The sequence below is a fragment of the Oreochromis aureus genome, linkage group 11 (genome assembly GCF_013358895.1).
Source record: "Oreochromis aureus strain Israel breed Guangdong linkage group 11, ZZ_aureus, whole genome shotgun sequence".
Classification (NCBI taxonomy): domain Eukaryota; kingdom Metazoa; phylum Chordata; class Actinopteri; order Cichliformes; family Cichlidae; genus Oreochromis; species Oreochromis aureus.
The window spans coordinates 23,739,666-23,765,077 of record NC_052952.1 but is presented as its reverse complement, the minus strand read 5'-3'; the positions used below and the strand labels follow the sequence as shown (position 1 = coordinate 23,765,077).

The 25,412-nt window shown below is 44.2% G+C and overlaps 1 protein-coding gene and 1 long non-coding RNA gene across 4 annotated transcripts in view; one reads left to right on the top strand and one right to left on the bottom strand.

Moving 5' to 3' along the window:
• The window catches only part of pou2f2a (POU class 2 homeobox 2a), a 64,062-nt gene extending 44,836 nt beyond the window's left edge, over positions 1 to 19,226 (bottom strand). For all 3 annotated transcript variants that reach the window (XM_039619003.1, XM_039619005.1, XM_039619006.1), the window contains exon 1: positions 18,953 to 19,226. In XM_039619003.1, the coding sequence (XP_039474937.1) occupies positions 18,953 to 19,217 (265 nt within the window). In that variant the 5' untranslated portion in view covers positions 19,218 to 19,226. The remainder of the gene's footprint in view (positions 1 to 18,952) is intronic.
• Positions 18,692 to 19,798, top strand: LOC120442500. The gene is made up of 3 exons (XR_005614731.1): positions 18,692 to 18,806; positions 18,956 to 19,064; positions 19,309 to 19,798. It is a non-coding gene; the product is annotated as an uncharacterized LOC120442500 (long non-coding RNA).
• The last annotated feature ends 5,614 nt before the right edge of the window (positions 19,799 to 25,412 follow it).

The window sequence follows — 25,412 nt, the reverse complement described above, 5'->3', positions numbered from 1 at the left end:
TGCCAATGGTGATCAGTGCATTACTGCCGGCCTCCTTGGGTAGGGATGAAGACCCGATAAGAGAATCCATGGATACCTATAGGTGCTTAGTGCTAATACCTGCCAGGATACCCAGCATGCACGCAATTAAGTCATCACATCACTGCTGCGTTTAATAAGCCCTCCTGAGCGGCGGAGGGTCTATCGTTATTCAGATAGACAGAAAGACAAGAGCGACCACTGCTGTTCCAGGCATGAGAAAATATGAAGCAGACTGAAACACAGTGCAGGCTATAAACTCAGTGAGATAAGAGCAGCATGTGCATGCATAAGTGCTTGCATTTGAGTTTGCAGGCAGGATACAATGACAACAACAAGAACAACAATAAAAATAAAGAACAAGAGAGCCCAGGTGTCAGGGGACGAGCTCCTCCATTACAAAGGTGATCACCAGCAGCCCTTCTTCCACGCATGCCGGCCTCCCTTCTGCCCTCTCCCACTCCCGGGCTCCCGACATGTTACATGCTGTCAATTACAGGCCAACATCAGTCAACGCCGCGCGCTTACACGCCAGATTATTGTCGATATGGATTTTTAAATAGAAAAATCTATACGTTAAACATTGCAGTCAATACGGGCAAATCGATAGGAATGAGCGAGCTCTTGCTCCTGTTGGGCCTGAGAGCCTCATCCCGCAGGACTGTTTATGCCTGCTCACTTAATGCTGTGGGCGATTAGGCCCGTTTTAATGGAAACTGCACGTGCAATAAATTACTTTCCCATCATCACCAGACTTGTCATTTACTCAGTCATCAGCAGACAGCCATATTGCCAAGAAATGTGAGCCGCACACTAAAACTGGCATATTCCTAATTATGAAAAATGTGTCATCCTCTGTAGTAGACAACCTGGTTTTATTGTCCTTCTCCCTCTGCTTCACATATGACAGATGACATCCGCAGATCCAATGAGGGAGAGGAGGAGAGGGAAGAGAGAGAAGAACGGGAGACATGGGGAGCAAGGAAAGGAGGAAGGGGAGAAGTAGAAAAGTGGAAAACTGAGAAAGAGGAGTAAGGTGGCAGGGTAATGAGAGGGAAGGAGGAGATGGGAGGTGAGGCAGCAAGAAGAGAGAGGAGGAAAGAAGGAGGGAAGGGCGAAGTGACTAGTTGTCCTTCAAAGACCCCCTTCTCTCCACAAAGGGAGCCATGCGCGCCCCCTTTCCCTCCTCCCCGCACTCCTTCCAGACAAAAGCAATTATTTCTTGTAGAATGTAGTGTGGTTGTGCGCGTCTGTGGAAGAGAGGGATGGAGGGAGGGTGTGTGAGATTGAAGGAGGGGAAAATAAGATGGTGTTGGAGGGGTGAGGAGGATGAGGGGGTGAGGAGGGAGGGGGAGGGGTGCTAACACATACAGCATCCATCCATTTGTCCTCCATGCGCTCTTCTTACCAAACTCTTCTTTTTCTTCCTCCTGACGCGGCCACAAAGACACAGAAAACTATCAACAAGGCAGTCACACATATAAAAACACACCGCCGTTAAAACACCTGCTTGGATTTCAGGTATTCAGATGAGCGCATCTCCTTATTCTGCAGCACACGCTGAAAACTTTAAAGGGAAGAAACAAACTCTCGTGTCCTCTCGCTGAACGTCTTTCACACAAATTCAGGCATGTGCAGAATTTCGATTTTTCCCTCTATTAAAGTTATTTTCCCTCATCATGTCTACACAGGTGCAAACTGTTTGACAGGTAAAATAAGCACAGAATATAGAGGCTTCGCTACCTGGCCATCTGTCTGGGACTGACCACCTGAATTCAGCAAACCGCCCCCTCCGTGTGTTCCTTGCTTGGTGCCTATAGGGCCCCCGCAGCGAGGTGGGCTCTACAGTTTCAGTCCCCAAGGGACGTAGTGAGACCCACAACCCCAAAGAGAGAGAAAGAGATAGGGAGAGAGAGCTCCCCTGAGGGGCCGCTCCAGCCAATAACCCCTGCTGGACCGCTTTCATTGAAGGCCCATGGTCCTGATTGTCCACCTCCCTCCCTATCAAGCCTCCCAATCCATACAGAGATATATAGCTGGTTCCATTGTTTTCTGGGCTGTATCTTTGCCCTGCTGTATTGAAAAATGCTCTTCCAAAATTGTCTCTTTCTCTCTCTCTCTCTCTTGTTTTGCTTCTTTTTTTTCAGGGACAAATACTGTAATGGATGTAATATTGGAAAGCAGGAACTGAAAATAAAGTTTAGGGATTGAGATTTAGCTGCCGAATGATTCTTTTTAATAACCAAAAAAAGTATAAATGTGTTTTTCCCTTTAAATTACAAAATAAATGAGACTTCTGCTTGCAGTGTACTGCACTGGATTTGCAGGTTTTTTTGCATTACATAATGTCTGCACTATACTTTCAGAATTTATTACATTTGCTAAAATCATATACATATATGGACTTGTCATGATGCCACAATATTGATATATGTCGTCAGGTAAATTTATAAAATACTGCTAATGGAGAAAATACACTGTTAATAGGTAAACACACTTCTCTGTTCATCACAGCTACTCCCCACAATTATTTAATAAGTGAAATATTGAAAAAAATCAAGCATTTAAAAAACTCCTGAATCACTCTTTTCAAAACTTATTAAATATTAGTGGATTTAATTAGACAACATCTCCCATGAAAACAGAAAATATCAAACTAATAGATCAAATAAGGGAATCTATATAATCTATTTAAAATTCTTTTTCCTTCCAGCGTTTTTCTTTAACACCAATCAGTTTGTTTGCAGCCGATACTCTGGCTTACGTAGTTTTCCCCACCTACAGTAGTCACAAGCAGATTTATTCATAGAAAGCAATTTGTTCAATTTCTCTCCACAAAATGTTTTCCGTGTCATGTGCTGTAGGTCAGGATGTGGCATGAAAAATGTATCCAATCAGAAAAAGCCAAAGTATCCTTAGGCTACACATTAGTCACAACACGGACCATTCATTAGTCATATTGTTTATTGCACTCTTGGTAATTGCCTGTTCTTCATTTTGAATGATTGATTTGACTGGCTGGAAACAGAGTTTGAATATTGAACATGATTTTTTTTAGTTTTTATTATAAATGATGAAGCAGAAGAAAAGTTCTAACCACAAAAAAACCCCAAACCCTTTTCCTCGGTGAAACGGTTCGTACCGATCACACGGGATGTGTGTGTTTGTGCTCACGCGCCGCTCCGCGTGTGTGACCCCGGCTCATCCGAGGGTGTTCGCGGCCATGTCACGGTCATAGTTAAATGGTGATGTCATGTTGACAAACGAGCTGGTCGAATTAAATTCTCACTCATCAATAACGGCGTCGGTTGGGAATCAATAGGAGGCCAACGGTGGCGTTACTGGCTCTGTCAGCGGCCTAACAAGGCCCTATTAGAATGGACAACGCTCCCTCTCTCTCTCTCACTGTCGCCTTGTCCCGTCTCATCCGGGCAGCGCGAGGCGTCAACACACTCCTCTCATATCCTCTCCGTGCACACACACATCAATAACAGATGGCAAAATGTAATATTCACATAATGCCATGCTCTGACATGATGTATAGATTTGTCAAGATAATATGGATATGATGCATGGGCTTTTATGAGGTTTGTTTTCTTGGTGTCTTTGTCAGTGCGTGTGTTGGCGAGTGGGTGGGCAGGTATTGTTTGTGCATCTTGGTTAGTGCCAGTGTGTGGGAAGGCAAGATGTGGTGCGGGCTTTGGATCCTAACTGCAGAGTTCACATCCAACCAAGATTCAATCAATCCAAGAAGATACACACATACAGGTGTGGAAGAAGAAGAAGAAGTGAGCTGTGTGTGTGTGCACAAGTCAAAGTCACACACACACACACAAAAAAGTCCCAAATGAGAATGGTAAAACTTCACACGCACACTCACGTACACAGATACACGTATGTCGAAGCAGAAAATACACACAGCCTCACAGAAACGATGACTGTACACCACAATCTCCAGCCCTCCGCCTTCCGTTCTCGCTTTCCTCGAGCGAACAAGCAGCTGATCCAGCTAAAGCCCGTGTTCTTTCTGTATTCCTTGTCTTTTTTATTAGTTTTTATTAACTTTGCCTCCTCTCTCTGTCAGCACTCTCAATAATCAATGCTGATATATTGCCAATATCCAGCTCGGTCCCTCATGCCATCTTTCACAGAGGCTCCGTTATTGGGGGAGATTGGCCCAATAATAATGATATTTATAATAGATATTTATTATCTGGGTTTGTGGCAGGGCTGTGGAAGCCCCCTGCTGAAAACTTACATGCACGCAGGCACATAAACGTATACACACAAACGCGTGCGCGCGCACACACACACACAGTCTCGCTGGGGCGCTTTAATTTACACTGGTAATATCAGCCGATTATGCCCCACACAGATAGTGTAGGGTTATCGGCAGAGTTAACACACAGTGGCTGCAATGTATTCACTCCACATTATAGAGTCCACTGCACCTGGATGTGTGTATGAGTGTGTGTGGAGAGCTGAAGGTCCACCTTTGGCAGCCTACCGGCACTGAGCGGTGTTTAGAAGCCAAGGGAGGGTTGATGGGATGGGTCAAGATTCAAGCAGTGCTTGGTCAGGGGAGGGGATACAGGAGAGAGGGGACTGGACAATCTGGCCTCTCGCCCTCTCCACCCCTCCTTCTTCTCCACACACAGACACACACACACACACACACAATCCAACCCCCCAGGCCTCATCTACACCCCCTCCATCTCCCTGCATCCCTCCAGTAGCCAGGGCCCCAGACGGTAATCCACCCCAGTGCTCCTCATCCTTTCATGTATTGATTTCCTCTCCTGCGCCACGGTTACATGTCGCACCCACGTCATTGGGTCTCGGCTGCTTCTGCTCCCACCCCCTCCCCTCTCTGCCTCACCCATTACCCCACCCTTACACTTACCCTCTCCACCCCCCACCATCTTCAACAACAACTAAAGGGCTGGGTTGCGGGATGGGGAGGTTAGGGAAGGGAGGAAAAAAGAAAAAAAAAGAGTGAGAGTGGACTAAAGGGAGGAAAAAGAGGGCAGATAAAGCACTGCAGTATTTCAGTAAAGCAACCAGCATTTTACAGGGATAGAAACAAACAGGAGAGGATGGAGAGAGAAATAACAGAAAAAAAAATCTGCCCCTGGGGGCTGCAGAGGATATTGTGGAAATTATCAGAGTGCGACACACGCTCGAAGTCCACAGTGAGAGATTTATTTCGAATTTGTCTTTGACAGTGAAATTCATCACTGAGTAGGCCTGTATCTGCTCTAATTTTATAGACGCATTTGGATGAACACGAGGAGCCAGAGTCCCAATTTGTGAGAGATAAATCTGAAATTCATTAGCGGAGCTGCGACGACCGCTTTATCAATCAGTTAGTCAGTGGGCAGAAAATTAATTGGCACCAATTTAGATAATCGATTAATGATTTTGTCAGTCTCTGAGAAAAAAATGAAACAATCCCATCCTCGGTTTTATTTCCTTATGAGCTGAGCAGCTTTGAGTTTGAGACTTTCTGCCACGTTTCACTGTTTACCAAGAAGAAATATCCAAAGTCTATCAATTCAAACTCCATCAGGTATAAAGTTGGAGCTGTTGTCTTTTTCCACAAACCTCTGGTATGAGTTTGCATTTTTTAGGCCCCGTGTGATTAGTGTGTGCAGAAAAGTCGTGTGTGTATGTGTGTGTGTGTCATCCCCCAGTGAACGGATGAAGTATGTATGAGACTGCAGGCTGGGAGTACGACAGGTCAAGGTTATGTTTTGAGTGTGTGTTGGACGAAGTGGTGTCGGTCCGTCTGGCGGATTGTGTGAGAGGTGTGTGTGCGTGCAAGGACAGCATCAGTGCTTGTGTGTGTGAGTGCAACACCTTGTGTGAGAATCTGCCCTGATCATATATGTGTATGTGTGCTGAGAGGGACATATTGTGTGTGTTTGATGTGGTTTTGTGTGCTGAGTCCGCAGGTTCCTACTTCTCATCTAAAAGAGAAGTCAGTAGCGGTGACCATCAGGCGCTTTGAGTCTTACTGTCCACGGGCGCCTCCGGGTGTGTTTGTACATGCGTAATCTAAAACAAGGAAAGCCACATATTAATGTATCCGAGTGTTTTTAAACTAGCCTTTGTGTGTGTATGTGTGTGTGTGTGAGTGAGTGAGTGAGTGAGTGAGTGAGTGAGTGACTGAGTGAGTGACTGAGTGAGAGAGAGCGTGTGTGCTGTCAGGCCATCCCTATCCCTATCATCAGGGCAAACACAGGCCCCATCACTACAAAGCAAACAGCGGTTCAGCCCAGGGTATGCATTTTAAACACTTTATCTCCCATTGTTTAGCCAGCACTCACTCCTCTCAACCCTGAAATGTGTTATTTTACATTTTCTGCAGATGCAAACTGCAGACAGAAAATGTAAACACAGAATGGTTAATCAAAACTGTCACTGCCGCCTTTACCATCATAATAACGCAGCTATTAAAGCGCACTCTTTAAAACATCCTGCGTTTAATGCCACTGCAGAGGGGCATTACATCATCTTGACAACAGTAGTGATATTGAAGTTTTTCTCCCACTGTTGCTGACAATAGTTTGCTTGCCTTTTGAAAGCACTTATCTTAAGTGGATCAACGCAGAGTAAATTGTAATTGCAACGCAGTAATGCTACATACGGTCCATATATTGTGTGCTGTGCAAGGCACTCAACTGCACGCTGAGACAGAAAAGCAGCAAATGACTTTAGAAAAGGTTAGCACAATTTGGTCAAGTACAGAGGCTATAAAAAGAAAATGCTATCAACTGAATGTCTGAATTTGAGCTTCAACACTTAAGCCAAGAAAAGGTCAAACACACACACACGCGCACGAGCAGACACACACAAATATATAAACACATACATGTTATCGAGCATGCGCCGGAAGAATTCATCGTTTACTTCACATCGAGCTCTCGCACACGCATACACATTCAAGCGTGCGTGTGAGCGCAGACACACGCACGCACACAGAGACTCGGATACAGCCAATTAGGTCCACCACCTTCAGAGAAACACCAGTGGGCATGTAAGATTCGGAGTCCAGCGGGCCTCTAAAACCTAACACAGTCATAAGCCAGAAATAACACACACACACGTCTCCAGTAGGCTCTGCAGACCGTGTGAAATAGCAAGGCAAAGACAAAACACTCCATTCTATCTCTGACATTTCCAATATCTGTCTATCCCTCATAAACCTTTGTTCACCCATAAAGTGACTCATTCTTCACAGATGAACATGTTCCATCCAGGCGGCTACCAGGCTGGCAGTCGTTACTGCCAGTCGTTCCTGACGCTTGTTATAATTACAAAATTATTGATTCCCTTTACATTTCACAGATTTTTGGCAGGAGGTGCTAAAGATAAATTGATTTAAAATCCCCATTACGCTGTGTAGAAACGCTTTAATGCTTTAAAAATAGTTTGATTGCGGAGCTATCCGTGTTTTCTTGCGCCTTTTGTTTCTACACTGCATGTATACACCCGTATTGTGTGTGCGTGTGTATTTTATTTAACTCGACTTCCCCTTAAAGCTCATAACTCTGTTTTCTCCTCCTCACCTCCTGCTCTTTGTCTCTCACTCTGTTAATTCACTACGCTGTCACCGGTCAGTGTATTTACCTAACGCCAGTCTCTCCCCCTTTCCCTCTTCCCTCTCTCCTCTCCCTTCCTTCTCGTCTCAATCCTTTCCTCCATCTCTGCCCCTGCGAACGGTGAGACTGTGTGAGTAAGCGTGCAGGAGATTTAGAGCGGGGATCAATAAGAAATTTAAAAATCAATGCACTTAGCGCCAGGAAATCAATGGGCCTAATCGGGATGCCAATCGGCCCAGTCAAAACAATTAAGAGGGAAGAAAAATGTTTAACAACCTCCTCTTGCTTACATAGACACAGGGGGGAGCAAGGGAGAGAGTGACAGAGGCCTAAAGAGGAATATCAGAGGGAGACACAGAGGGATGAGATGAAGTGATATATGGGAAGGAAAGGCTCAGGAGAGAGCGCTCAAAGCTTAGACTCAAGGAAAGAGGGATTGGAGGGAGAGGCGGAGAAAGACGGGGAGTGAGGGACACAAATGGTGATAAAGAACCAGTTGGGAGTCATGAAGGACAACAGAGGAGAAAAGGGAAAGTTGACGGATGTGGATGGCGGGGCAGAATTGGATTTTTTTTCTTTTAATCCACTCTTTTTTTGTTTAAATATTCCATAGAAAAGAGAGCTGAGGCTTACAAATAAGGTCACAGTTTGTGATCAGAAACACAAAAAGTAATACCCTCCCTCTGGAAGTGGTGCTATTTGCTTCATCAAAGGCTCCAAAACCGGGCCGCTCCCTGTGGTCAGACACAGAACAGCGCAGCACTCATCCTCACCAAGACAGCCAATCAAGCGACAGCCGGACTCACGAACAGCCAACACTTCCAAATCAAGCGACATCAAAAGAGAAGACATTGTGCTCCCCGTCGAAGCGTCCAATCGCACTGAATGTTTGTCAGCGCGGGCGCCCAATGAGGGAGCTGCGGCTGAGTGCGGGAAACAGCAGAACGGCTTGGCGGTTTGTGGTAGGGGGGCTAATTTGGGGTCAATCAATAGATCTCCCCTCTCTCTATCTTCTGCCTACTCACCACGCTAAAATCAATGGGAAAGCCAACAGTTCCCCGCCCCAGTGTGGATTAGTGAACACACACAACTAATCAGCGAGTCACTGAAACTGACATCTCAGCTATTAACCTATTGATACAGGAGACACATGTTGACCGCGTACACACACACACACATACCACCACATATTCCAGCAGAAACATCTGTGCTGCTGTAATGATGAAGGATATTCCTCATGATGCTCACACCCAAAGAGCCTTTGAAAGTTTCTACAGAGGTGAAAATGTTTTATCTGGTATAAAACACAAAATAAAACATCAATATTCATAAAACTTCATGGCTTTTCTTTGCGTTTTTCAACTACGCCTGCCCCAGAGGCTCAGCAGCAGCAGCAGCAGCGAGCAGAGGCGATAACTATCGCTGAGCACCAACATCCTCAGATCCAGCCGCAACCAAGAGACATTTAAATTTTTTCAGGGCTCTCAGTCCACTAGTCCAACATCCCCTCGCATCAAATCACGCGCCTCTGTCAGATCCCTGGCTTTGAGGGTCAAAGTGGGAGCTCGAAATGACTCAGCTTCACTCTAATTCAGGTGTCAGCCAGCACCGGCCTCCATTAAGGACAGAGGAGCAGTGCGTGTTAGCGAGGGGAAGTGTGCGTTTTTTGCCTGTAACGTGGGGGCACTCTGCCAGTTTGGACCGGTGCATACATTTGACGTATAAAAAAACTTTTTTAAAAAAAATAATTGGTTGTCAAAATGCAAGCGCGTCTGAAAATTGAGAATTTGATAGGTGATTAGAGAAACATTTCACGCCAAAGCCGATAAGCGATTCAAAACACACCTGTCGGGCATCCCATTAAAGGCAATAAATTGTGCAACTTTAAAGAAAGCATCACTGAGTTTTTTTTATTTGTGTGTGTGTGTGTGTGTGTGTGTGTGTGTGTGTGTGTGTGTGTGTGTGTGTGTGTGTGTGTGTGTGTGTGTGTTGAAACACCTCGCTGAGTCTCCTCAGGAAGATAAAATAATATGTACCTGGCTCTTAAGAGGAGCACTACACAAGGATCATTTTTCAAAAATAACAGCCTGACTAGCTTTCATCCCTTACTTTTGAAAGCCCTCTTGTTTTCTGAGATTGCCTCTCCTTCCTCTGTTACTCCTCCCCTCCCTCCCCATCCCCTCCCCTCTCTGTCATGTTTTAGTTTTCATATGTTGGTTTTGTTCTTCCTCATTTTCCCCTTGTGTAAAAAATGAAAGGCTGAAAATAGGATGAGCGAGGACAGGGAAGGCGGGAGGGGGGGGGGCAAGAGAGAATGAAAGGCAGGAGGCAAAAGCAACGACTGCACATCGGTGAAATCGCTGTCTGCAGTGCCGAGGCTGTTCTCTTCTCTGCACTGACAGTTACAATACAGTCCCAAGCCCCATCCATATACATCATACTCTGAAAACCAAATGTTATCCATAGACAATGCAAAATGGTCCCTTCACCCAGTGTTGAAAGACTGTATACCAATGTGATGGACCCACAGCATGACAAGAGGAACAGCATTGATCAGCCACAGGCAGCTGCATAAAAACAGCCTTTAAATCACATTCAGACATACGAGTTATTTGAAAAGATAAATCCAGCTCATGCATGTTTTTTTGAATTAGTTATCAACCATGCACATTGTAGTGTGACCGGCGCGGGGAAAGCAAGGATAACTGTCTTTCTCCTCCTATCTATTTCTTCTTGCTTCTTGACATCCTTTCAGCAATCCGTTTTCACACGTTAAACGCACAAAGAGAATGGAAGTGAGAGGCGTATGAAGTGGACTGGATTTCCTTCTTGTTGTTGTTGGTTTTTTTCTCTCTTTCCCTCTTTCTTCTCTTCACAGACTTTATTTCCATGGTGGACCCATAGTGATCAGCAGGCAGTCATGGCTTAGCCGACATGATTGTGTGTTTAGGCCTAATCCAAACCTCTTCCTCCACGCCGGGTGGTTGTGATGGAGATGGAGGGTGAGTAACTTATTGAGAGAGAGAGACATAGAGAGATGGAGAGGGAGAGAAGAAAAAAAGTGTGAAGTTGTATTGTCAAGATGTCCAGGCCAGTCCGGATGCATTGGTTCCGTATAACATTCCTATTCCAGCTCAACAGACGGATGCTGCCATTCTGCGAGAACGCAATCCTGATTTCTCGCTTGAGACCCAATATCTGCACCATACAAATAGGGTGAGGATATTGGGGGGGTGTGGAAAGTGATACGCACCAGGAATATGGCTCTTTCTTCTTATCCTGCTCAGCCATATTGATGTTTGTGAGCCTTTCATTGCTCAGCCAAAATGAAGTCTTTCAGGGGCCGGAGCCACTGACAGATTAAGAAAACATATCCTGTTTTGTAGAACATGACAGAAGCTTTCTTGTTATCTGAATAATATGAGCAGTGCTGAGGTGGCACGGAAAGACTGTTTGTGAAACACTGTGTGGTTAAACCCGGGGGTGAAATTACAGCCCACTCTCACTACAAGGAAAAAAAAGACTTTAACTGTGAAACTGAAAGTAGCTTCTCAACCGAAGAAAGAAACGCTCATTATGTTGTCATTTCATTATGTAATTGTTAATGGAAACATCTGTCCATGATTATTCTCCAATATCCACAAGGGAAAACTTCATATTCCTCATTTGGCCCTGAGAGAAAGGCTGGAAATGTCGAGCTATACATGGCAACACAGCCGAACCCTCACACAACAGAGATGAGCTGAAAATGACCAAATCACAGAAAATTGATCACATCCACCAAAATGACGGGGTGACTAAAATTGGTGTGAGCTTTCTTGGGGTTCAAAAAAAAAATGTTGGCAAATGCTTTCTGACAACCACATTGTAGTTCTCCCAACAAAGAAAAAACGATTTTGAAATGAGCCCTAATGAATTTATTCTGACATTAACTGTGATGGAAACATCTGAGTCAGGCAGACGAGTGGACGGAGCAACGACGCATTCAAAGGCGAGGCCAGGAACGACGAGGAGGTGGTGATGTGGCGCAAAAGAGGATGCGTAGATGATGGCAAAGACAACAAACGCAGCAACAAAAACAAAACAAAAAAATGCTGAAGAAAAGAAGGAGAAAAAAAAGGTGTGCTGCAGTCATCTGGAGTGTGTAAAGGGGTTATGCTGAGAGGTGGCATGTTCAGATGCGATAGACAGAAAGAAGAGGGAGGAGGTGAGTAACAGAGAGGTACAGGGAGAACAATTGATAAAGGGCTGGTAGAGAAGAAGAGATTTAGGATTAAGGAATGAGTGTGGGGTAAAAGGAGGAGGATTAGGGGTTTGGGTGAGAGCAGGACAAAGTAAGAGAGGCGGGGAGGGATGGAGGAGCTGAAACCAGGAGAATGAGAGGCGCGCAGAAAGAGGAAACTGTACAGGGCTTTTGACGGAGAGAGCAGGGATAAAAAGATGTATTTTTCCTGCTTCCTCTGTTGTCCTGCCTTTCCTCTGGGCAACTTCCCGCTGCTCTCCCCCTCTCTGCTGCCTTCCTCCTCTGTCTGACACAGTGGGAAGATAGGTAGGAAACCTAATCGAGCCAGACACGCCGCCTGCTCTCTGCTGACACTCACAGGCAGAGGGGGGGCACTACAAATCCTGCTGACCAGCCGAGCCGAGACCCCCACTCCCAACCTCCTCTCTCACCTACCGGCCAGAGCGGCCATCATCATTCGGCACAACAGGGTGGAGGAGATGGGGGTGAGAGGGGAAAGAGATGTGGTCCTGAGATGCTCAATGGGTAACATGACCCAGTAACACTGCCAAGAATTAGAAGTTTGATTCTTGCTGAGAGGAGAGAGACTGAATGAAGCCATCAAGGCAGAGAAGCCACTGAAATCTTTTAATATTGGTAAAAAAAATAAATAAGCATAAACTAATTTACAGTGTTGGGTCTCTCCTAAATTATGCCAATACTTTAATGCTGAAACACTCTGGATCTATTGATTAGATGATTAAAAAAAACAGTTTTGGTAATGACAATATCTCTAATTAGGGAGGCAACAGGATACGAGGTGCTGACTATGAACTGCAGCACGCCAAGTTCAAGTTCAACTTATTCTCCTTCTCTTTCTCCTCATTTCTCCCCTGTCAGAGTCCCCAAATTATAAAATTATGCATTTAAATATTTTCAATAATCTAACAAGAAAAACTATAAAATGTGTGCTGCTTTAAAAAAAAAAGGCTTTTAGTATCGCTTCATTTCAGTTCCTCTCTCTTGTAATAACAAACAACAAATAACAAACCAAACCGAAGCATCATATTAGAGCGTCATCATTTTTTTTAACATATCTATGATTTTAGACTGGATTAGATTACTTTAATTTAAAAAATAATAATAATTTAACCCGGAAATAAACAAAATACAGAAAAGAAGCTCTACATTAAAATAGAGAAATGTATGCCAGGGGCTGATGCAACAGAGCAGATTCTAAGATAAAATGATGGCGCTGTGGTAATGACTCTGCTGTTTAACTTAAAGTGAAGTGACTTTGCACACTCGTGTTGCTCTTTTGCTTTTCCTTTTGTCGTGTCACAGACCTCTTTAGAAGATTTCATACAAAAAAAACACATTCAGCACAGGCTGCTTACACTATACGTGAATGTGTGGATCCACTGAAAATCGCAAAGATTCTGTTTTTGTTTTGTCAGTGACTACTTTTCAGATTAAACTCGAAAGATTTTTTTTTTCTGATAGACGAACTCACATCCTTTGTCAAACTGTATGAACAAAAGCCGCTGATCATGGACGGGTGTGGTAGGATGCCAGGGTGGGAGTACGTCCTGTAGTGTGTGTGTGTGTGTGTGTGTGGGGAGGCTCTGCTGTGCAGGTAAAAATGAATGAGGGTCAGTGTGTGTGTGTCAGTGGGGGAGTCTGCCTCCCTGGTCATTGTGTGGGGAGAGACAGCCATTACAGACTGACCGTTATGGTGACAAGCAGTGACACACTGAGGCTCCTCTCGGGGGAATTAGCTGTGGACAGACGATGGGATGTACAAAGGTTGTGTGGACATTGTACACTTGCTGCATTGTCCTTTTTTTTTAACTCTCTATACATTAAGTACTTATGTGGGTACATATGCGATTGTGTTTTTGTGTTGGTGTATAAATACGTGTGTGTGAGTGTGTGTGTCCAAACCAGATAGCACATATTTGCTAATCTGGAGGGGGTAGCTGGAGGAAGGGGGTAGGGTCAGAAGCCGGGGTCAGGTGTTAATTCACTGCTTCAAAAGCAGAGCCAAACACAAAAACCAGGGGAGACCGCAACCGAACAGATCGACCAAAACCACAAGGATATATTCAAGGACCACTGCGGTAACCATGCACCTCTGCTTCTCCCTCCCGCCGACATCCTCTTTAGATTCACCTTCGCTCTCGCTTTTCCTCCCTTCTGTCCTAAATTTCACCTCATTTTTTTCCCATCTCTACCCCTTTTCCCCCCATCCCCTCTCTCTCTAGCTGGTCCAGTATGTGCAGCCTCCTCCCCCAAAAAAGGTCAGTCAGTCTGCAGGGTCATCAGTCTGGGATGAAGCTGAACTTTGACCCTGAGCCCTTGATGTATTCCAACCACAAACCCCGCAGACACACTTGTGTAATGGACATGTGTGGCCTCACAAGAGGCTTGTTTCATTGTGGTCATTTTTGATCAATTTATCACTTTTCTGTTGTCACTTATTGAAGTCCTGTCTGTGCTGGCGAAGCCTCGGTCTGCGCGGCAGGTTAAGAAAGACAACGACATCGACAAAGTGATCTATTTCGGATGATTAATCCCACCAACATTTATCAGCTAATCGATGCAGCGATGATCGGGAAGTGCCCACTGATTACATTCAACAACCACAACTGATACATGACTATGTTGAGGAGGGAGTGGGGGGTTAAACACACTCATACATGGGAAAGACAGACACTAACCTCCACACATACACACAGAAAAAATCAACCATACACAAATGGAGAGTTTTTGATTTTCCTCTATAGGAACTATAATGAACCACAATAACAATGTGTTCCATAGCTTCTCACAGGTCTTCATGTTTTCTGTGCCGAAGTGTAAAAGTATCCATTCAATTCAAGTAAAACTAAGCTGTGCTGTAGGCACAACAACTATCAACCACATGGTAAAAACAAAGAAATCTTAAATATTTAAAATGCAATTTTGTTCCCAAAACGATGTGAGGAAAAAATAAACTGAATTCTAACAGAAATTATTAAAACACGTGTTTTGCACTTTGGTGAACATTCAGAGGTGCGAAGTTTACCTACTAGATTAAATCCTAATATTCTGTATACCGGCCTCTGGTCCCTTCGCTTCACAACAGCGATGCATCGTGCAACTGCAATCTTTCCGCCTTAATTGAGAAACTGGCCAAACGACCTTTGACCCAGAGGTCATTAGCGCATTGTGAGCAGGGCCACGGAGAGCCGCCGCACCATTTGGGAGGAGAGTCGTGCGCAGAAAATGGATTATTTTGTATCGCCTCTGGTGCCTGATACCGACTGAAGTGGCCCAGTGACCAAAAGAAAAAAGAAAAAAACGTACAGAAAAATGTACATCAAAGCCCACAGGCACGATCGCGCTGTTTACCATCAAACCTGAGCCAATAAACCGTTTATGAAATGAGCTTTGAAGCAGGCTGCATGCACGTTAACATAAACCATAAAATTGAACGTATCGGTTTTGTGGTCTGTTTGAAGTTGATAAGGTGCAGGACAGGGTGTCAGGGTGCCAGCTCACTCCCATTAAATAATATATAAAGTATAAATAAAATCCCCCAGGAACACGCTCCTTTAAAAATGCTAAATGAACAAAATATATATATTTAAAAGAGAGCGCAGGTTTTATTTTTAAATTTCCATGTGTGTGTAAGATTCCGTATATTTGATTCCTGTTTTTTTCTTGTTTTTTTTAAACTTCAGAAAAATGCTAAAACAAAAGCGTTTCCTTTGTTTTTTTTAAAGAAGCACCTACATTTAAACATTTCTTTTTTGCCTCTCACCTATATAATAAAAAACAAATTAAAAAATTTGGCTGCTCAGGTCTCATCCTAAATTACAAATCTCGTCAGAAATATATTCCCATAATCCGAGTGTCGGCTGTGTGCACTGCGCTGGGTGAGCTTACTGATAACACTTCCGTAATTAACAGTTTTTGAACTGCAACACATCGAAATCAGCACACGAGTCTATAACACATTCAAATGTAGATTAAATACGAGGCCTCGTGTTTGAATACGACAGTTACGGTTTCTAAATTTTACTGAACTTTGCTGCATTTTTTTTTAAGTTAACTTTGAAATCTAAGTCGAAATAAATTAATGGCTGCCTCTAAACTGCAGGCGTCACATCAGCCTTTCGGTGACTCCCTCTGTACTGGTTTAAAATCAGCTGTGGATTCTAATTTGAATATCGTGCATACGACTTTAACAAGCTGAAGCAACAACTGTGAAAATGACGGTGAAATAAACTCGAATATTTAAATATTCACAGTTTATGCAAAAAAGCACAATAAAATTTAAATATTCCCAGAAAAAATATCAAAATTAAATATGAAAATTAACTCATCCAAGAGGAAAAAGCGAGATGAAATCTGAAATATTCAACTGAACAAATATTGTGAGTGCAGCTGAAACGGTTCGGAGGCAGTTTATCTATTTAGCCTAAAACTTTATGCAAAGTTTTCAAATTAAATCGATACTTTTTAAAAGTCTGGGTTTTTAATTCAACCCTATCTTCCCCACATAATAAATTTAAGATATTCACTTTGAATGAAAAATGCAGATAATTGTAATAAGGAAAATCACACATTCTGATAGATGAAGACTACATATTTGACTTTTTAAAGGGCTTTTAATTCTATTCTATTCTATTCTATTCCATTCTATTCTATTCTATTCTATTCTATTTTTGTGAAATAATAACAAGGAGGCTACAATTCAAAATATAATACACTGAATATTAAAAAATTCATTATTATGAGGGGCATTAAGAAAATATAAAATCAAATATTCAAATAAATCTGGACGAATAATTATTAAAATAAGGCGTCTGCATAAATTTAAAATGATAATTAAAAAAGAGAGAAGGCAATGAAAAGAAATAATAATAATAATAAACCTGTATATTAAGATCAGGTGTGAATTAAGTTCTCTTGTCTTGAAAAAAAACAACAGCCTAACTTGTTCCTCGATGCCACAGCTGTGAATATGCAATAAGTCGGAGAGTTTTAATGAGACACGAGTTTCTAAATACGAGACGCAGAAAATGCAAACTGGGTGAAATAAACGAGTGAAACACGTGATTGGTAAATACGAAAAGAAAGTCGCCCCGTTTCTTTGTTTTCTCTTTCAGTGCAGCGGTCTGTGAGGAGAACTGTCGGTTGACCATAACGTGTGTCTTAGTCTCATGGGGTTTAAAGTCATCTGTGCGCTGTGGTTAACACTTCTTCAAACATGCTGGGCCTTTTTTAATATTACGACTTCAGACACAAACACTTCAAACACGGGCGTTTCTCTCTCTCACACACACCCCCCCCACACACACACACCGAGTGTCACAAGTTGCAAATGACTCCGAGAACTTGAACTCGGCCCTGCAGCCTTAAGCGCTGAGTTTGAATCTGCAGCAGTAATTACGCAGCTCATTTCTATCCGCTAAAATAAATAAAGAGGCATCAGTGAGATGGATCAAGGCTTGGGACAACGTTTTCAGAAGAAACCTTAAGTCAAGACGCGACACTCAGGCCCTAAACAGGATCTGATCATGTTCATATTTTAACGAAGAGCAAAGGTCAAAAAGGAAAGAGGTTTGTGTGTGGAAAACACACCTGAACGAACCCACAGCAGAAGCTGGGGTGTGGATCAGAGCAGGACTGTGCGTAAACAAAATCAACAGCTGACCAAAGAATCGCAGGTATCTGATGATTTTGGGGGAGAGTCGTGCCGGTGGTGTGCTCTATGTGATACCACGCAGAGGCTTTTCCACACGGTCTAAGTCAAGGTTGCAGCACAGCGGTTTGCCAAACGATCGGCGGGGGCATCGCGCAGCGGCCATGCACAGAGGTAAGCACCGGCTGCTCCTCTCCTCTCCTCTGCCGACTCGAGCCTCCTGCTCGGCCTTATAAAGCCCACAGATCCCCTCCTTTTAATTGATTTTCCCATAATTAACTCAGTCTGTCCATCGATTTCCCTTCGGCGGCGTATCAGCCCCTCGCCACCCTGAGGTGTTTCTGTGCTATGTGCGGTCATTGGGATACCGACGAGCAAATATCGACAACGCTGATTAAAAACCCCACAGCGGGAGAGAATCTGCCTGTAAACTGCTGCCTTACATTATGCACGAATTAAGACACAGGTTGCCCATTAACCGCAGCTGGCCTGCAGTCGCGCTCACACCTGCCTGTGCGGAAAGAGCGCACAAACGAGCCGTGGCCTTTCTTTTTTGTTACAATTATGAGCCAAACAACAAAGAGAATACACAGCGAAGATGAATCAGCGGAACAATGGAGACTGAGTAGAGAAAATTACTGTAGCTGTCTCGATTTCAGCAATAATTTTCCTTCAAGCTCAGACCTACACGGCGGCGTGACGTGCATGAATTCAAATGTGAGGGCTACATTTAAAAAAAATAAATAAAAATGCGATCAGCAACGATGGAAACAAACCACACACACCCCCATCTTTCTGTATTTATGAGACTAACAATGTGCGTAATACTCGCAGACCGTGAAAGCACTGCAGGTGTGCAGCTGCAGCGTGGCTTCCGTATGGGCTATGCATAACACCGAGCACATTCCGAATCAAATATTCCCGCGATAATACAACATGCAGAGCAGGCAAGAAGACACAACGCTATTCGTCCACGGAGCAAAGGAGCAAGGGAGGATAGGAGAGAGAGAGAGGGAGTGAGGGGGGGAGAGAGAGTCGGAACACGAGGGTTGCTCCTGTGAATTAATTTCGTTCTAATCAATAAAAAAAAGAAAGAAAAAGCCCAGCCCCGCACAAAAAATCATTAGGACCGATATTTCTCTACCCCTCTCTCTTCCCTGCACTGCCTTTCCCCAGGACCCTGCCATGAGGAAAAGTCGGGCTCCCCTGCAAGTGGACAGAAAAAAACCTCTTGAATTCACACAGAAGAGAAAGATTGTGATGTGAGAAGGTGAGAAGGAGGAAGTGTACAGCACAGCTGAAGACAGTAAAGGGTGAAAAGACACATGGAGGAAAAGAGTTAAGTCCCTGCACTTCCGCCCCTTAGAATAATTTTCTTTTTTTTCTTTTTTTGTTTTTGTGGGTGTGAAAATTTACCAGTGCTTCCATCGGTGAACGTCTCCATCCCCGCCATGCGAGCAGCCTGTCTGGACAAGAGAGGGATGGAGAGCAAAATGATGGGGGAGAGGAGGATACGGGGGAGGCAGAGGTACGTGAAAGGGGGGCCACTGTGTGTTTGTGTGGAGGGGCAGTTGTTCTGGGTTAGGGGCTCAGCATTAAAGTGAGGGGCTGTGGGTTTGGGGGGGTTAGAGGTGAGGAGAGGGTGGGGTGTTGTCATATGGTAACACCCTAACCTTTTCATGTCTCCCCCCCCCCCTCTCTCTCTTCCTCTCTGTGTCCCTCGTTGTCCCTCTTTCTCTCTCCATCCCTCACCCTCGACGTATGTCTCTCAGCGGTTTCCATGGCGACCCGGTGGCTGTGGTGCTGCTGCTGCTGAGGAGAAAGAAGCGCGTGCGTGAGAGAGGGCGAGGAAGCGGGGAGCGAGGCGAGGCGAGACGGTCGTCTGAAAGTGCAGGCAGGGGGGGTCACGCCCCCTATCAGAGGTAAATGAGCAATCAGCAGCATTTCGGAGGCGTAATTACACACAAACAAACAAACAAACGTCACGCTGTGACTGCTGTTTTGCCACTTTAATTTTACGGCAGCAGGTTTGTTTTGCGGCTGAGAGACGTTTAAAACGCCGGGCGTGACCCTAGAGCTGAGAGGCCCTGCATAATAATCCGATTAAAACGCGCATAAAAGAAACAGCAAAGTTCCCGCAGTTAAACATCAGATTGAATCAACGCTGAAGAAGATTCCACTCCAACTTCTGTAACTTCTTGACGCGTGCGGTTCTGACATGATGCCGCTGAGCTGATTTTCACCAGGAGCTCTGCTGTTTTGAATATGAGGCCTTCGCAAATTGGTCATGCATCTTTATGCTGCCACCTGCAGGTAGCAGAAGAAAGCGACACACACACATAGACGGAGATCACTGCTTTCTGCTCAGCATGAGCTCTCAAACAGGGTGGCTCAAATGAGGTTTTATGTCGTATTTCATTTACCAATTCAGTGTTGTGGCAAAAAATTATTTCCGGTGTTTCTTTGTGTTTTTTTTAATGTGCAATGTCTTTGCTTATATTGGAAAAAGACTGCAGTTAACGTGATTTATTGAGGGATTATATATAAAATAAAGAAATGACCTATTTTGCAAGTATCTATATGGTTCTGTGTTACTGTATACACACTGTAACCAATCCAGTCTTTTTTGCCCACCTAAAACATCTTTGTAGAACTGTTATGTTATTTTTATTGCATTTTTTGCTGCTGTCTTGACCAGATCCCTCTTTTTAAAAAGACATTTTTAATGCCAATGAGGCTTTTTAGCAGGATAAATAAAGGGAATATAAAAGTCACTTTGCCAATAACTGATTGCAGCTTCTACCCTGTCACATGAACGTTGTCTATGGCTCAAAATGACTTAATATCTTTCACGAAAGATATGTTTGACATATGTTTTACAGATTATAGGCCAACAATTCATTTGCAGCAATTTAAATACGGGCAGACATTTTCCTGAAAGTACCGGAAATCTCTTTTTGTAACAACACTTCCAACCTCAACCTCACATCCAGGCATCTTAAAAAAGAAAAAAAGTGCTCATATGTTGTATTTTAAAAGGCTTGCATGGACTCTGCTGCGACTGACTACCAACCACGGAGAGGTAAACCAAGGAAGATGGCTTCGGAGAAGAATCACCTAATCTAATTTTTTCCCCCTCAATAAAAGCCACAGCATTTCCCCCATCAGAGGAATGTACGATGTGCTGCAGGGTATACGTACAATAACAGCAGCCCCAGCGGGCCGACTGAAGGCTATAGTGTCTATCAGCTTTAGATGACACGTTTCGATAGGAGACTGATTTAGGCCTGAGCTACCACGAGATGACTTGAGTCTCCATCCAATCAAGGAGGTGAGAAGAACACCTGCGGACAGCGGAATAAAGTCTTCAGCGGGATGATGACCAGTCCCCTGCCACACAACCCAGCATTACATTAGCTTTTGCACCCCAATACAATTTGCACCATCGAACACAAAACCACCTCTGATGTCTCGATGAAGTGGTTTAGGCAATCAGCTGAACATTCACTTCACTAAATGTGCACGGAGCTGTGGTGTACAAAAAATGCCAGATTTATTTCGTTTTCTCCAAGTTATGTTGTAGGTAACAGAAAATGAAAACAGATGTTGAAACTGGTCGATTGATCAAATAAAAAATTGACTCCATCACTGGTTCCCTTCTGCCTCAGCTTCTACTGGTCGGATAGTTTCCCTACCCTACCACATGCTTTAAAATATCTACAAAAGCCTCTCTTGGATGTAGATTTGAGAGACATGAAGGGATTTTTTTTTGACCGAAAGCTCTGCTGAAGCCGCAAAGGAGGGGTGATTGTGGCGGCGGTGATGGGGCGTGGACTCTCTGGCTGGGAACATGGCAGACTTTGGGAGTTTGCTATGGCTGGCAATCAGAGTCAAAGAGACCCTTTACCCGTAGTGCTACCTTGATCACCGGAAGGTGAAGGTGTTCTTCAAAGAAATAGTTTGACTTTTGAGTGATGCACTTATTCGCTTTCCTGCAGAGTTCGATGAATAATGTCCGCGCCTGTGTGTAAGATTAAAAAGCTGGAACCAGCAGCCAGTTAGCTGCTGATAGCCTGCCATAAAGACACTAGAAGGACACTGCGAGATCACAACCTCACACACACACTAGATTCACATAATATAAAGAGTTCTTCCACTGTTCGTGCACCACCACCATCACCATCTCTCCATCCAATCCTGCAAAATGTTTTTAGCTGTGTGAGTTTGCACACAAACATACAAGTGACATAAATGATCTCTTGGCAAGAGATCACGGAGCTGGGAGTAGATACAGTTACCCAAAAGCCTCTCTGAAGCATGTCCTGTAAAAAGAGGTGCTTGTAAAACAAAATGCATTGTGTTAATAATTAGTGTGCATTAGAAGGAGTAGGTAAAGCTATCTGCTTGTTTTTCTTGATACTTAACCACCAGACAATTAAGCATCATTTTAATCCTGACTGATCAGAAGACTTTCCAAGAAAATTTGATGGTTTCTTGGAAAGTTGGGAGAGATTTATCAGTGCTCGTACCAACTTCAACCTAATTCTGTTGCTCTTCAGAGAAAAAAATATCAGAAGGTGATGGAGGAGCCTCGTGAAGAGTTTTGTAGCAGATAGCTGCTGGACAGAAATAACGGCGGGACGTGTTGTCTCGTCCTTGGATATTTGTGAGCATTATGTTCCTGAGCGTTCCAGATATGCGTCCCAATTTCTCTGACAAACAAATCTCTCATAGTGGCAGGGGCCATCCGAGAGGGAGTCATTGTTCAGAGGAGGAACATGGCAGCATCCTTTGAGTTAGACCTCAGTAGTTTTGCAGACTTCTTAAGCAGAGTGTCTGGGGATCCCTGTGGGCATCACGTCGCTGGTTTTGCTTTGAGGCTGGGCGTGGTGAGAACCGGGCTTTCAAAAATCTCAGTTTTCCCCAAGGCAAGCCTGGGGCAGTTTAGCTGGCCATCAAACAAGGCACACTCTGAACAGAGTAGAAATGGCCCTATCAGGTTTTTCCCAGAGGGCTGGTGCCGCTTACTGTTCTCCATGATGGCAACTCAATAATAAAACTTCATTTGTACACTCAGCAGCTTTTTAGACATGGGGTGTTGCCAGAGTGCTCTTAACCGATCCAGTAATGGTGGCGTCTTTAAAGACAGCGTTAAGCGTTGTGACATGGATGCAACAGTGTATTAAATATTTAAGACAAAAAAATTACTCTTATAGGTTTTATAGCTTTGTTATATAGCACTATTAGAGCAGCCTATATGGTCCGCTGCTTAAATAAACATAACTGCTAAGATACAACATTTTATAAATTAATTATAAGAGTTGTTTGGGTGTTGTCTAACCTTCAGGATAATTAACTGGCTGAAAATGACATGCACTAATTAGAAAAAGTCAAAGCCTGTGAAGGGTCACTAAGTGAAATGAGGTGGCTCTTCAAAAAGTGCCCTTTAGCCGACATTTACATCATTTATTCATGTGACCGAGGAGCGTGTTGGGCTACATCAGAGGACTTCATTACCTCCAAGTAGGCCCAGGGAAAACTCAAAGACCTCACCGACCATCAGGAAATAACTCACATCTATGCACCACACATCAACATCTGTTATGTTACAAGGAAATCAGCTTTCTGGTTTTGATGCCCCTTATTTTCTTTTTTTCCTTCATTGAACGATTCTGTGGATTCTTTATAAAGTTAAAGATTTTATAAATCAAATTGTTCCCTCATACTTCCTTACATGATATACTGTCTAAAAGTGTGGAAAACATCTGTAAAAAAACACTGGGTTTGTTTTTTTTACAGATGTTTCAGTGTGTTTCTGCAAAAAAGAGCAGTAAGGATCATAAATAAAAACACACATCTGTTCAAAAACGAACAGTTATATCTATAACTTGTGTTCCCTGAAGGAGACGAATGAGGTACAACACATAAGTATGGGATATCACGCCCAGTGTGTCCTGGCTGAAGTGATGACATGCGCATGGCCACGCCTGCACATATACCCCCTGTCATCACAGTCATCCCTCAGTTTGCTAGTTGTTCCTTACCGAACCAAGCTGTGCAGCAGGTGGAACCTTGTGTTTACCTCGTTCCTCTCCTTCAGGGAACAGAAGTTATATCTATAACTGTTTGTTCCCTTTCAGTCAATTCACTCGGTACAACACCTAAGTATGCGACAAATTTACACGCCCTGCAGAACAGCCACTGAACTGGAGTCATACTACCAGTACCTTAGTGTGTTTGTGCGTGACCCAGCAGAAACGATAGCATGAGCCACCGAAGGGGCTGTAATGTCCAAACGATAGCACCCGACAAAAGTGTGCAGTGATGGCCAACTAGGTGCAGCTACAGGTATCCCTTTAAAAAGAGCCCATGAGGTTGCCATTCCCCTGGTGGAATGAGCTCTCACACCTTGAGGCACACCCTTGGTGCTGTGCGCCAGTGAGATAGCTTCTATAATCCAGTGGGACAGCCTCTGTTTAGACAAAGCTCTACCTGTGGCTGGATTAACAAAGCAGACAAACAACTGGTCACAAAAAAGAACATTCTCAATGTAGGTACGTAGCACACACACCGGACACAGAGAATAGATCCTCCTCTGCTTCTCAGATCCAAAAGGAGGGGACCAAAAGCTCAGAAGCTCAAATTCAATTGAGCTATAAGCTGCAGAAATGAATTTGGGTAAATATGTGGCATTTGGGCGCGATACATCCCCAAGGCCATCAAGAAGAGAACTGACCCTTAACTATCAAATTTGACCTTTCAGCAGGTAAGCATGAAGGTGCCAGAGATCCGGGTGTGGATGAATCACTTCCAACACCCTGCACAGAGGAAGCTTGCCAAGGCCTTGCTGCTAACAGACTATCTCCACATACCACGACTTTGTTGGCCACCAACGGGCTCCTAGAATCAGAGAGATGGGTACTCTCTCTAGAACTGGAGATATCATTTCCACTGGGGGAAATGCATACAGAAGCACATCTGGCCATTGGTGGGCTGGTGCATTAAGTGTCCAGAGGTGCATCTTGTTCGGCTATGAAGAAGAACAAGGGGCAGTGTGTTCACCCTGGAGGCAAAAAGATCTTCTTGCACGTCACCAAAAAGATTCCAAATCTGGGCCACTATCAACGGGTGCAACCTCCGAAGAGAAGGTCTGGCCCCAGGTTCAGATGGCCCGGAACATGGGTGGCTGTTAGAGACAGAAAACAAACACTGCACCATAAGAGACCACTGTTGAATTGTCTTTCCTGACAAGGCCATGCTGGCCCCTTGGACTGGACAGAAATGTTTGAGAGATAGGAACACTGCTAGCAGCTCTAAGTGATTGATGTGATGCGGTTCAGATCCTCTCACTGATGTTCCATGGCACAGCGCTCTCCACCCCATTAAAGAAGCATCTGTGGACACCAGCTTGTGAAACAACACCCTCCCAATCCGAGAGTCCTGGTGAAGCAGGTTGGGCTCTCTACAGGCATGGAGAGCTAACATACAAGATGCTGTCACCATCAGCCTCCCCCAGAGGTGACGTGATGTACAAAGGCGGTGAGAGAAAGTTCAGCATTGAAACGTTCTCATCTTTGATCATCTATCAACATATTCCATGTGGACAGGGCAGGCATCGTGCTGGTAGCTGTGTCCATTCCAGTATGCTGCACACTAAGATTTGAAATTAGGGCTCTGCATGCAGCCTACGAACCAACTGCGTGCTGGAGGCTAATGCCAACAGGTGCAGTTAAGCTAACTTCAATCTGGCAGACAGCAGCTAGCTAGCCCATTTCAGCAGAGGTATTCTTAGCAAGGTGAAGAGAGTAAGAACTGAGGGATAACTGTGATGACAGACGTATGTATGCAGGTGGGGCCGTGCGCATGTCATCAAAGG